The 14,183-nt window shown below is 41.7% G+C and overlaps 1 protein-coding gene across 1 annotated transcript in view; it reads right to left on the minus strand.

Moving 5' to 3' along the window:
* Window positions 1-1,015: 1,015 nt before the first annotated feature.
* rrm2b (ribonucleotide reductase M2 b) overlaps window positions 1,016-14,183 on the minus strand; it is a 50,287-nt gene continuing 37,119 nt past the window's right edge. The window contains exons 6-9 of the mRNA XM_084312399.1: window positions 11,980-12,113; window positions 6,954-7,058; window positions 6,042-6,155; window positions 1,016-2,268 (exon numbers count right to left, since the gene is read on the minus strand). Of these exons, the coding sequence (XP_084168525.1) occupies window positions 2,116-2,268; window positions 6,042-6,155; window positions 6,954-7,058; window positions 11,980-12,113 (506 nt within the window). The 3' untranslated portion in view covers window positions 1,016-2,115. The remainder of the gene's footprint in view (window positions 2,269-6,041; window positions 6,156-6,953; window positions 7,059-11,979; window positions 12,114-14,183) is intronic.

Genomic DNA, 14,183 nt, shown 5'->3' on the forward strand with positions numbered 1-14,183 from the left:
TAAACACTGAAAAAAGCCATTTATAAGATAGTTCCCCTTTAAGCACATGTATAGTCAATTGGTCCTGTTGTTCAGCCTCACAATGCTATTTGATAGTACATGTGTTTATATGTCCCACCCTCTGGCCTCTGAAGTTGCTAATTTCTTTTTAATTTGGGCCTCACAGGGTTAACCTCTTAAGCCCGAGATATACAGTAAAAGTGTATATTTTCAGCATTATGTTTGTTTACCAATTATTTTAACTGTTATTAGTGAAATATAAGATTATAGAAATCTCAGGGCATTGAGTCGGAAACCGGCGCATATTGACAGGAGGAAGTGGCACAGCCAAAAGTGAGTGTAGTCTTTTGAAGGAAGAGACTCAGGGCTTTCAAATTTCGAAAAACTACCCTACCCAGCTCACACCAGCCCCTGTCAATCATCTGACTTCTGGATTTACTTTTTAATTTCTCTTATTTTTTGGGATTATCTCCCACAAACCTGAACGTTATTGCCATAAAACAGAACGCAGTTAGTTTCTCTACCTTTCTGTGAACGTCTTGCAAAAAACGGTGTTGCAATATGATGAAAAATGGTGGAGAAATTTACATTATAAAAAAGATGGCAGAATTCAGTACTGTATCTACAAAACCTTCTGTTTAATCATCTTCCCTTTATTCATTTGCTTAGATTTTTCAGGTCTGGTCAATTTTAGCATGGTGTTATTTACAGTCAAAGAAAATTTTTTTTTTAAATAGAATTGATATTCTCCTTTGGTTCATTACAATTTACTCAAGCCTAGTAACAGACACACTATTTCTGACACTGATCCATATATGTCCCTAGATTCAGATACCAAGAACATGCAAATGGACCATTTAAAAAAAAATTGTAAATGTTTATTCTACGTCCTTATGGAATGAGTGACATACAAAAAAAAAAGTAAAAAAAAAAAAAAAAAAAGTAAAAAAAAAAAAAAAAAAAAAATCTTTTCTTTTTTATGGATGGAAGAGCCGCACATTGACGGGCAAAGAGCCGCATGCGGCTCGCGAGCCGCGGGTTGGCCACCCCTGCGCTAGATGATCAATATTATACGTGCACGCAAGCACATTCGGGCCGCGCACGGATAATCGCCGTGTTCATTTCCTCTCTGACTTTTTCAGTGAAACCGAAAGAGCCCATTTCACAAAACAGCCTATATCTTCATCAAAATTAGTCTGATTATCCTAACACTGATAACATAGATTCCTTACCTGACATCAGATGGTATCCAACTGGTATATTCCAATTCCTGATCATCATTCGAAAAAATCGATAAGTGTATGGATCCAACGTGATACAGTAGTACACATGATTCCGCGGGGCTGAGAGGCTCCAGAATGAACTGTGGTAACTCCGGCTGGATCAGTGGACTGGAAAATGTGGAGTACCGGATTTTTTTCCCCATCCATTTTCATTGAGTCCATTCCAAAATCCCTTATGTCATCTGGGAGACGATAGGGGGCGCTTTTTTCCACATATGATCGCCGGCGGCGCTCGGGTATACTCGGGTAGGCTCGCGTGATGCAATATGATTTCAGATCGCAAAAAAAAAAAAAAAAAATTCAGAGAAATCTCGTGAGTGGCTTTCAACATAACTATCGGAAACCCGAGATATCTCGTGTGTGGCAGTGAAAGTGTTAAAGAAATCATAATATTCTTTTTTTAGAAATGTTTTCAGACGCAACTAGTAAGTTACCCATTGTTGTTGTGTTCAACCTCAACCGCGATCCTTTGCGCCCAATCCACGTCATGCGATGTGTGTGTGCTGCCTGCGTTTGTGCATCACGTCAGAATCAGAATATCAGATACACAGAAAATATCATAAAAAAACAGAGGTTGGATTTCAACCATTTAAAAAAAAACATGTTTTAGACTGCTTACACTAAAATGCTAACAAAAAAAAGGTTTTGTATTCATTTTTAGTAAATCTTTTGACGTTGCTTGCAGTTACAACTCCCCGCCAACAGGTGAGGGTGCTGCAGCACCCTCAGCACCCCTAGTTCCTGCGTCACTGCCCCCAGGTAAACTTATGAATGAAATAAATATCTTGAATGTAACAAACATATGTGACAAAATAGTGGAGGCAATAAAATCTCAAAAATCTGCATCCAGAGTGAATTCACAGTCCATCATGTTCGACATCACTCCGAACCTCTGATACTCCGCTACCCGCTTCTCGAAAAAGTTTGTTTTCCCCTCCAACGAGATGGACTCCATGAAGTCGAATGGGTTTTCCACTCGGTAGACCTCAAATCAAAGAAAGAGCAAAGAAAAACATTGGTCACTGACATCGAAATGATGTAGACAAATCCAGCAAGTGAAACACGGTACGTTGTTTCAGAAAGTCATCGACTGTTGCAGAGTTAGTGCTTTTATATTCAAAAGGCCATTGTTGAAAAATGTCTTAAAAGGAACATGCCAACATTATGGGAACCAACCAGCTGGTCCTTATCCCCTTCCATTAATTTGCGCTAAGCTAGGCTAGCTTGCAGCTGGATAGCTTTCTACTGAACGCATAGAGGAAATCGGTATCTATCATCTTGTCTGATTCTGGAGAAGACGCTATAGCACATTTCCCATAATGTTGATGTGTTCCTTTAAATGGGTGCATGTCAGATGACTTCTTCCACCCGTGGTTAGCGTTCACTTGGTCTCAAACCCCAGTGGCCACACTAGCGGTCATGATAACTAGAGGAATATGTTTTACCAATAAGATGTTAAGAAAATGACATTGTGATACACACAATACATACAAATCCAACTGCATCAATCCATGAAATTGATCATCAAAATTAATGTGTTTGTGGTTTTATGAATTAATTTACATCATAATGCTGTGACTTACAGCAATTATCGCTGACCAAATCACCAAATTGTGAAATTAGCTTATTTGCCACCTACCCTGGAGTTAGACAAGCAGATACCATTTTCTTCTCTGTGCATGCATTAGACTTAGGCCCAGTCCACACGCTCGCTGGATTTAATGTAACCATGATTGTATGTGCGCAGTTGCACTGTTCGGGCACACACAACCGGGGTTTTGCTACACTGCAACCGCGGTCTTTGAAAACCGGAGTCCAGGGTGAAGTTTTGCGCACATCCCGGTTGCAGTGGGTGCGTGTGGGCATAGCAACCGAGGTTATTCCCAGTGTTTACAGCAGAGCTGTCGCAAGTAGCGTTATATGAAAATGATTGTAACAAACTTTTGTTCGAAACGTATTGTTGAAGAGTGTTGTGATCGACTGATGTCTGACGCATTCCTGACCCGACCAGAGTAAAACCTGTAGCTGCGGCTAAACTAAACTCATGTGTTGTCAAGTTATTGTTATAAGGAACCCAGTCCAGACTGCATCCCCTTAACAATTGTTTGTATTGAGCCGTATTGTATTGTACCCATTCTGCAATGTGTTAAATAACGTTTGCATCCATTCATTATACTAGCGTTAACGTTACATTATTACATTAGCATGTAAGCTATATACTATACATAGAGAATGCCATTCACATTAGCATGTAGCTAACAACACTGGAGATCTTTTTGTGAGACTAAACTATCCGCTCTTGGTGGTAAATTGTGTTGCTGTTGGTTTTGTTTCATCAAGAAAATGAGAGGCAGAACACACAGTGAATGTATCCGTTTGTTTATTGCACTTTCTTTCTTTGCTGAAAAATATATGCTCCGTTGGCTAAATGGCTAACGCAAGAGTATTTAAAGATGAATGAATGAATGAATGAAAACTTTATTTAACAGATTGCAGAATGGGTACAATACAGTACGGCTCAATACATACAATTGTTAAGGGGATGCAGACCTGAGAAAGACGTTTGTCTTGTTTCCATCAGGGTCCCCCATTTTCAATTCATATAGACATTTATGACATACACAACATACATGACATTTATGGCATAGGGACATATAGGTATTTAGTACTGATACATTTGTGACATAGGCGGTATTCAAATATACAGTACTGTTACCCCTAGATCCTGACAGAGTATATACATATGATGGGGAGGGGACTGTACATTAGGAGGGGGTGGGTGGGTGGGAGGGAAATATACATACGGCGGGGAGGGAATATATACATGCGGTGGGGAGGAGACTGTCTATTAGGAGGTGGTGGGGGTTTTGGGCATTTACGGTGGCCAGTTTCGAATTGCAGCCTCCCGTAGGTGCTCTTTAAGGGCGGTTTTGAATGTGGGCAGGGATTCACATTCCTTTACAGCTTTGGGTAGGGCGTTCCACATTGTTGTGGCATAATTGCGAAACGTGTTTAGTCCCTTGTTTGAGCCGAATCTGGGTTTAACATGATTTGTTGAGCTTCCTCTGGTGTAGTGGTTGTGGTATTCACTGACCTTTGGGAAGTATTTTGACATGTACATGGGCACCCCGGTCGTATAGTGTAGACCAGGCCCATTGCAAGTTGCTGTACTCTGTCGTCTACTCTAAGCCATCCTAGGTTGGCAAAGTGGGCAGGGGTGAGGTAGGTTCTGGGGTTCAGGTCAAGTAGTAGTCTGACCAGTTTGTTTTGTGATGTTTGTAATTTTGTTTTAAGCGCCTTTGAGGTGCTTTGGTACCATGAGGTGCACGCATAGTCATAGTACCCTTGAATGAGTGCTCCTGCCAGAGTCTTCAGGGTATTCTTGTTTACCAGAGAGGAGATCCGGTACAAGAATCTAGTTCGTTGGTTGACTTTTTTTATTACATTGGATGCCATTTTGTCACAGGAAAGATTTGCCTCTAGGATGGAACCCAGGTAGGTAATTTCATCTTTCCTTGTGACAATATTGTCACCCACTGTAACTGAGAATCCGTCGGTCTTGCTGAGTTTGTTATTTGAACCGAAGAGAATGGACTCTGTTTTGCCCATGTGTAATGATAGTTTGTTATCAGCGAGCCATATGCAGATTTGCATATGCAGATGGCGGCTTTGTTTTGTTTTTAAGCAGGAAGTGTAGTGAGCGTTCAACCTTTTCTGATTGGTTGAAATGGCCTTCATGTCTGAACAACATCGCCGCCTACTGCTTTGGCATTGTACTACATGTATCGGTTGCTGGTTTTCCAGCTGCCGTGAGTATGCGGTTATACGCGGTTATTCACCTGTGTGGACAGAGGTTTATTTTTTTCAAACTTCGGTTACATTAAATCCAGCGCTCGTGTGGACTGGGCCTTAGGGAACAGCCGCACCGTTAGCCTAGCTTAGCGTCATTCACTGGAAGTAGGTGTGCCAGTGTAGCCTAGTTCCCAACAGTCACGAAATACACTCCATATGTAACGGTAGTCATATCGTCACCTCAAACTTTGATGCCCCGAGGGAGTTTTGAACCCGCGGTCTGCCGCACCGCGGGCTAAAGCACAGACCTCTATACCAAGAGGTGAACTCACTGCTTTGCAACGTGTCTATGTGTCTTTTTTTTAAGGGTGAGAGTGAGTTTAACCGATAGTACCGCTACTCGCCCCAGTCACTTCACAACATCTGAAGTCCCTCGTGACTGTGCTTCACGGTACTATCCGTTACACATATACAACTCAAACTTTCCTGTAAACATGTTGTGACCTGTGTATTTACCACGTGGTGAAATAAATGTAAAAAAAAATGAGATAATTACATTTTCTAAGCAGATACTCTGAATTTTTTTTGCCAAACCACTGCTGCCTGGGCGCAGTGATTTCATCACCTCAAAAGCCCCATTTTTCAAAGAACAACAGGGCTTTTGAGGTGATGAAATCACTGCGCCCAAAAGGGTATGTATCTGCTTGTCTAACTCCAGGGTAGATGGCAAATAAGCTAATTTCCCAAAATGTTGGCGTGTTCCTTTAAGTCAAAAGGTATTATTTTATGATGTATTTTCCTAAAGAATCAGAGTCAAGTCAACGTTGGATCGAATCGTTACATTAACCAGGTACTAAGATGCAAATGTAACAAAAATTTGCTTGAAGCTAACTATGGTGCAATTTTAAATTGTGCATGGATTATTTTGCCCTGTCAAATAATAATAATAAATACAAATAAAATCACCTTAGCCAGTCCGAGGTCAACGAGTAGCCGATCAGCCACAAACTCGATATACTGCTTCATCAGAGAACAGTTCATCCCAATGAGGTCCACTGGCAAAGCCTCTGTCAAAAACTCCTGCAAGAGACATAGAGAGACAGGGGTTGGGCCAGGAGCCACCAAAACAGCTTATATTCTACTAGTCTCTGGAACTCTACTGGAGGGATGAAACACCAATCTTCCAGAAGAAATTCCCTAATCTGGTGTTTTGATGATAGAGGTGGATAGAGCTCTCTAAATACGTCGGTCCAAATTCTCTCATAGCTGTTCAACTGGGTTGAGATCTGGCGACTGAAGGCCACAGTAAATGATTCACATAATTCTCATAATCATCAAAACCCTCGTGCCCTGTGAATGGGTTAGGGTTAGTGTCCTGTGGATGGGTTAGGGTTAGTGTCCTGTGGATGGGTTAGGGTTAGTGTCCTGTGGATGAGTTAGGGTTAGTGTATTGTGGATGGGTTAGGGTTAGATCTTTTCTGCTTGCCATTTGAATCCAAAATCAAGGTCAACTGGGCCTGCTCAGCATTTTTATACATGAGGCCACAGAGCATGACAGAATGTTATTTGCGTCATTGTATCATGCAGTTCACCTGTATGGAAGCATCTGCATGCGTTACGTTTCTCTCCTCATTTGTTCAGGTTTTCCTTTAATCTTTCACCCGTCTGTTATGTAAGGACATGAAGGAGAATTGTCCATATTTCTTTTTAAATTTATTGCAAAAAAATACAAAACAAAGACAGGAATTTGCAACAGCAGCCGAATGAGCTATTGAATGCTGTTCCCACCTCGACACAATAGTCTTCTGAAGTGTCGGGAGCAGTCCGACAGCCTTGTGATATTAGGTTGGAACGTGTTTTCCATGAGCACCTACTGACCTGTTCAATGCTGACAGCTTTGGTGATGATGTCATTCACCCTGTCCCCTGAGGGCTTCTTCACCAGGTAGCTGTACAGCAGGCAGGCGAAGTTACAGTGTAGCCCCTGGGGAACGGAGACAACACACAGCACGTCAACACACAGCACGTCAACACACAGCATGTCAACACACAGCACGTCAACACACAGCACGTCAACACACAGCATGTCAACACAGCACGTCAACACACAGCACGTCAACACACAGCATGTCAACACACAGCACGTCAACACACAGCACGTCAACACACAGCATGTCAACACAGCACGCCAACACACAGCATGTCAACACACAGCACGTCAACACACAGCACGTCAACACACAGTACATCAACACACAGCACGTCAACACACAGCATGACAACACACAGCACGTCAACACACAGCATGTCAACACACAGCACGTCAACACACAGTACATCAACACACAGCACGTCAACACACAGCATGACAACACACAGCACGTCAACACACAGCATGTCAACACACAGCACGTCAACACACAGCATGTCAACACACAGCATGTCAACACACAGCACGTCAACACACAGCATGTCAACACACAGCATGTCAACACACAGCACGTCAACACACAGCACGTCAAGTCGTCAACACACAGTACATCAACACACAGTAAATCAACACACAGTACAACACACAGTACATCAACACACAGTACAACACACAGTACATCAACACACAGCACATCAACACACAGCACATCAACACACAGCACATAAACACACAGTACATCAACACACAGTACATCAACACACAGTACATCAACACACAGTACATCAACACACAGCACATCAACACACAGCACATCAACACACAGTACATCAACACACAGTACAACAACACACAGTACATCAACACACAGTACATCAACACACAGCACATCAACACACAGCACATCAACACACAGCACATCAACACACAGTACATCAACACACAGTACAACACACAGTACATCAACACACAGTACATCAACACACAGCACATCAACACACAGCACATCAACACACAGCACATCAACACACAGTACATCAACACACAGTACAACACATAGTACGTCAACACACAGTACGTCAACACACAGTACAACACACAGTACAACACACAGTACGTCAACACACAGTACATCAACACACAGTACATCAACACACAGTACATCAACACACAGCACATCAACACACAGCACATCAACACACAGTACAACACACAGTACAACACACAGTACGTCAACACACAGTACATCAACACACAGTACATCAACACACAGTACATCAACACACAGCACATCAACACACAGCACATCAACACACAGTACAACACACAGTACAACACACAGTACATCAACACACAGTACAACACACAGTACATCAACACACAGCACATCAACACACAGTACATCAACACACAGTACAACACACAGTACAACACACAGTACGTCAACACACAGTACGTCAACACACTGTACGTCAACACACAGTACAACACACAGTACAACACACAGTACATCAACACACAGTACATCAACACACAGTATGTCAACACACAGTACAACACACAGTACATCAACACACAGTATGTCAACACACAGTATGTCAACACACAGTACAACACACCGTACGTCAACACACAGTACGTCAACACACAGTACATCAACACACAGTACATCAACACACAGTACATCAACACACAGTACAACACACAGTACGTCAACAACACACAGTCAGGGTTCCCACGCTTGCCTTGACATTTCTTTCCATGCTACCTCCTGATTTTCCAGGTACCATTATTAAGTGATGATCTATAGGTCCCTGAAGCTTTCCGCCCCCATCCGCGCCCCCCTCCCCTTACACACACAACCCCCTAGGACACCTGACTACTTACTTGATTTAAAAGATGTGCCAGTCAAGTCTACATTGTAAATGCTTAGAGATTATGTCTTATTGATAATATCAATGCATGAAATAATGCAACAAGCTGTAGATGAAAAACTATTCATTAACACTTTAAGGACCGTCCACGTATATATACGTGTTTCGGTGCCATGCGCTGTGGACCAGAGGCACGTATATAGCCGTGGCCAGTTGTTATAGTTTTATTCCATATTAATAACCGGATCGAGATCGCAGACCGACTCTGCAGATCTACCCGCCTCTGTGGAAACGCGAGCATGCAATACCGGCCAGATCCTCTTAGGGGCGCCATCGCTCCACTGCAGTATCATTGTGGGCGAATGGAAAAAAAAATTATTTTACAGTCTAGGGGCGTTTCATATTAGCCTGATCCCAAACAAAGAGCCTGCACCATTGATCACGTTTCGAAGCGCAGATTTCAGCCTGGAATAAGTGGATTTATGATCAGCCAATGGACATATCGATCTACCAGATGCCGATCGATAACAGGGAAATGCTGCCGGCTATCACACGTCCTGACGGTAAGACCCTTTTCACCTAAATTATAGCCGGATTGGAGCTTGCTGTGCAACGCAAGCAATCGATCTGTGAATGTGGCTACTTGCACGGACACTCTATTGGTAATCAATAATACTAATCGGCGTCCCCCGCCGCCCCCATTTCATCCATAGATGCTCTGGAATAGTCCGGATCATAAGCAGTTTGTTTTATTTCATTAGCATATATACAACAGAAATTCCGTTGAATATAACATTAGTAGCCTTTAGCGCCATAACTAGCTTCCCAGAAAATATATGAGACGAAAGTGACAATGAGAATGGACAGATAGCAATACTATAAAGTATAGATATAGCTCTACAAAGACACATCGGTTTGTTGACAAACCTTGGTCCTCTAGCACCATATTAGACGGCGCCGAACAGTCGTCAAAGTGTTAACACAATCCAAATTCAAAACAAACTCAAGTTGCTAGCTAGTTAGCAAGATTGCACTGCTTACTAACTAACGTTGATAAACCCAGGTTTAACACAGTTAAAACACAGCTACAGTACTTACATTTGAGGATAAACTTGCATAAGAAGTTTCACTGTAGATGTCAAGGCTCCCGTGTTGGCTGGGAAATGCATGTATTTGACCCTTCTATTGAGATCGCGAGTAACGTTATTATTCCTGAAGTCCACCAATCCGAAACTATACTTTTAAAGTCCATATCACCAAGTTGCCTGCATCAAATTCCAACATCCAATATACCATATAGGATGCCATGCATTTCTATCTACAGTAAAAGCTGTTCACATGTAAAGGGTTTTTATAAACTCATCTTAATTTTGTGCTCAATAGTTTCATTTTATTACTATTTTACACATCATCCAATACAATTTTCCAGGACAACTGTTTCTATTTCCATGTAAGTGTTCACTTTTGCTCAGTTTCCATGCCTTTCCATACCTGGAAAATGGAAAAATCTATTCCATGTTTTCCAGGTACCGTGGGAACCCTGACAGTACGTCAACACATATAGTACAACACACAGTACATCAACACACAGTACGTCAACACACAGTACGTCAACACACAGTACGTGTCAGAGACGGAGGAGTGATTGTCAGAGAGGTCGACAAGGCAAAATAATTCCCTGTCCCCTGCCCTTTTCGCTTTAAAGGAACGTGCCAACGTTATGGGAAATGCGCTTGCTAGAATCAGATAAGAAGATGGATACCAATTTCCTCTCTGTGTGTTAGGTAGAAAGTTATCCGGCTGCAAGGTAGCCTAGCTTAGCACAAATGAATGGAAGCATATACAGACCAGCTAGCCTTAACTGTTGGCCAAAAACACCTTTCTAGGCTAATGGTCTGTATCCGCTTCTTTTCATTTGTGCTGTGCTAGGCCAGCTTGCAGCTGGATAGGTTTCTACACACACACACAATTTGTATTTTTCTCAGCCAAACCAAGCTGTGTAGCATACTGTATATTAGGGGTGGGACGATACATCGATCCAGATCGATACATCGATGTAATTATCAACAATCGAATCGGATCGATGCGATGTAATAAGATCGATTCATATCGATACTCTTATTTTGAATATCCTGTGGCGCGTCTCATATCCGCCCAAGAACAACAGCAGTAGCTCCGTGTGTGTAGATGTTACAGCATAGCATTCTCCCTTTCTGTGTGTGTGTGTGTGCGCGCGTCTTTGGAAAGACCAGATGAGGTCAGAGGAGTTTGATGTTTAAATGTTATTTAAACATAAACAATATAATACATAATACATGTAGGCCTATACATGATCATGCAACATCAACAAATTGTTGTAGGAACGGTTTGGGAGAGGGAGGTTGTGAGTTTTGAGTTCCAAAAAATGTAGCTTAAAGTTTAAAGCTCAATATATAAAAACGTGGCACTTTACAGTGAACAGGAGGTCTATTTGTATTAAAAACAATAGATTGATTTTCCTTTAAATGTCTGGAAGAGCTCAAAAATACAAATGTCAAATGATATTTTCATTACCTTTTTTTTGTTGATCTAAATGTTACTGATTGTGTTAAATGGGCATATGATATCATCTCATATCGATCGCAGGCACCTGAATCTAATCGTATTGTATCGTGAGAGACTTTGTGATATCGGCAAATATCGTATCGTTGTCCAAAGAATCGATATCGTATCGTATCATGATGAAACTGGTGATTCCCACCCCTACTGTATATACGTATAATAGAGTAGTTAGAGCTCTGTAGTATGCATACATTTGAACACATAAAGAATTTAATTGTACAGAATCTGAAAACGTTCCTAGTTCGAACCCAACACAAAGAGCTTCAGTTCAGACCCATTTCGGTGCAAACCTAACCGGTTTTATAATGGCAGTGGCAACTGGTGATGCCAGGCGATCGCAGATGACACAAACATAGTTACCAATAGTTGAGATAATGAGCTTATTCATCCCTTGTAAACAGGACGTGGTATTTACACACGGCATGTCAACGACAGAATATCTATCCAAAGTAATACTGGAATATCTATCTGCATGTAAACGCACTGAAGCTTCCTCTCACCTCATCCCTGCTGATCAGCTCGTTGGAGTAGGTGAGGCCGGGCAGCAGGCCTCTCTTCTTCAACCAGTAGATGGCAGCGAAGGAGCCGGAGAAGAAGATGCCCTCGACCGCTGCAAACGCCACTAGCCGCTCCCCTGCGAACACAACGGCCACCGCGGTCTGGATTCGAGTGCTATAATGGTACCCTCCAATCATTGTGCTGTATGTATCCCTGGCTGACCCTGTTCTTATGTCTAACTATTTTCTTTTCAAAGATCCCTTCCACTTAAAAACATGTTCTTATGGTTAAATCCTCTGACTTTAGCTATACAGGTTGTTATTTGTGCAGAACTTGTAACCAAAGTGTCTTTTTCACATGAAGCTTCTCTGTCCTTCCCTGAAATCGGAGTTGCATGTGTGATGTCATTGATAGGTCGAACCTATCATGGTCCAACATGTGGTAACTTGACACCCTTAGCTTCAGCAGACACAGAAATCATCATTCTGACACAGACATGTCTTGAAAGAATAATAAGCTGCCGACTTGGAATTCCTGGTAATTATCAACGGGTGCTTGTTGTCAATTTGCATATTCATAGATCCTTGCCTTCTTAATGAGGGTAAAGGTGTAGAGATGCTGCTGAGCCATTTTCAGTAGTTTATTGAACAATTTGATTGAATAAATGTATACAAATTGTTATTCAATATGGACGTTATTTTAAGGGTTTAAAATACATCTGGAGGGGATCTTTAACAACATGTTTATTTATAAGTATGTACAATTGTCAAGAAAAGAAATAACTATTCACAGTTCAGTAAACAAACGTAGAAATTGTATATGGGATTTTTTACGTGCATCCCCATAATGTAGTGTAGTGTGTTATTTTGATGCGATGAGCACCTGTGGCAAGCACCTGGTTGATCCAGGTGTGCGGTTTCTCTTGTATACTTCACCCTGATGAGGTTGGCACAGTATGTGTGATAACTGCCATAAAACCTCAAGAGAACCAAAAGGAAATACGAAATGGAGCCCTGGCCATATTTCTTACTGACAAATAATGTTGTTGATCAGTAGGAGTCCTTTCTCAGCACAATCCATGCTGTTCCTCGTACTAACCCCAGATCGTTAGCCGCAGACCAATGCAAAGTCAATGGGGTCGAGCTCCCGCCTGTGTACGAGCTCACTGAAGCTCCACTGAAGTCTACTTTGTCTGCACTGTGGAGTAGATTTCAGTGGAGCTTCGGTCAGCTTGTACAGACGGGAGCTTGAGCCTCATTGACTTTGCGTTAGTTTATTAGCTAGCCAGAGATAGTATGAGAACATCACACCACCCCCACCCTCCACTGGCTTCCTGTAAAATATCGTGTCACCTTCAAGATCCTCCTGCTGACATAAATCTCTACACACCACTGCCCCTCAATACCTATCCGACTTTCTCCACACCTACACCCCCTCCCGGAATCTCCGCTCCTCTGACACAGGCTTACTTACCATCCCACAAGCCAGGTTGCGGACCTTCGGGGACAGGGCTTTTAGTGTGGCTGCCCCCACCCTTTGGAACTCCCTCCCCATGGACATCCGAAATGCTAATTCTCTTGTCCACTTTAAAAACCTGCTGAAGACCTACCTCTTCATTCAGGCTTATGGTCTCTGATGCTCCTGAGTATCCCATTCATTCTGTTTTGTTCTATTCTGTTTTTGTTCTGTTCTGTTTTTGTATTTTGTTTCTTAGTTTAGGTCACCATTATCCTCTCCCCTCCCCCTTTTTATTATAAAGCGCCTTGGGTACTTGAAAGGCGCTATATAAATTCAAGCCATTATTATTATTATTATTATTATTATTATTATTATTATTATTATTATTATTATTATCATTATGAGAAACATCACAGACTATGCTGGAAAAAGGACTCTACCGATCAACAACATGATTAAATGTTACATCAATTATTTACATCATTGGTAAATAAGAAATAGGTTCCAAAAATATGAACTATCCCTTTACTGTACGACTCAATTTATACCTTCCTACTACTTTCACTGTCTACCCACATACTCCATATGATAGCATGTATAACAGTGCTGTATATACCGCAGATTTACATTTATATTGATTGTTATATTTACCACATATATATATATATACCCATTCCATATCTGTCTGAATATACCTGCCTATATCCCCTCTATATACTTGCTTGTACACCTGCATATAACAATAAAA

This window comes from Notolepis coatsorum (assembly GCF_963971535.1).
Source record: "Notolepis coatsorum genome assembly, chromosome: 4".
Taxonomy (NCBI): domain Eukaryota; kingdom Metazoa; phylum Chordata; class Actinopteri; order Aulopiformes; family Paralepididae; genus Notolepis; species Notolepis coatsorum.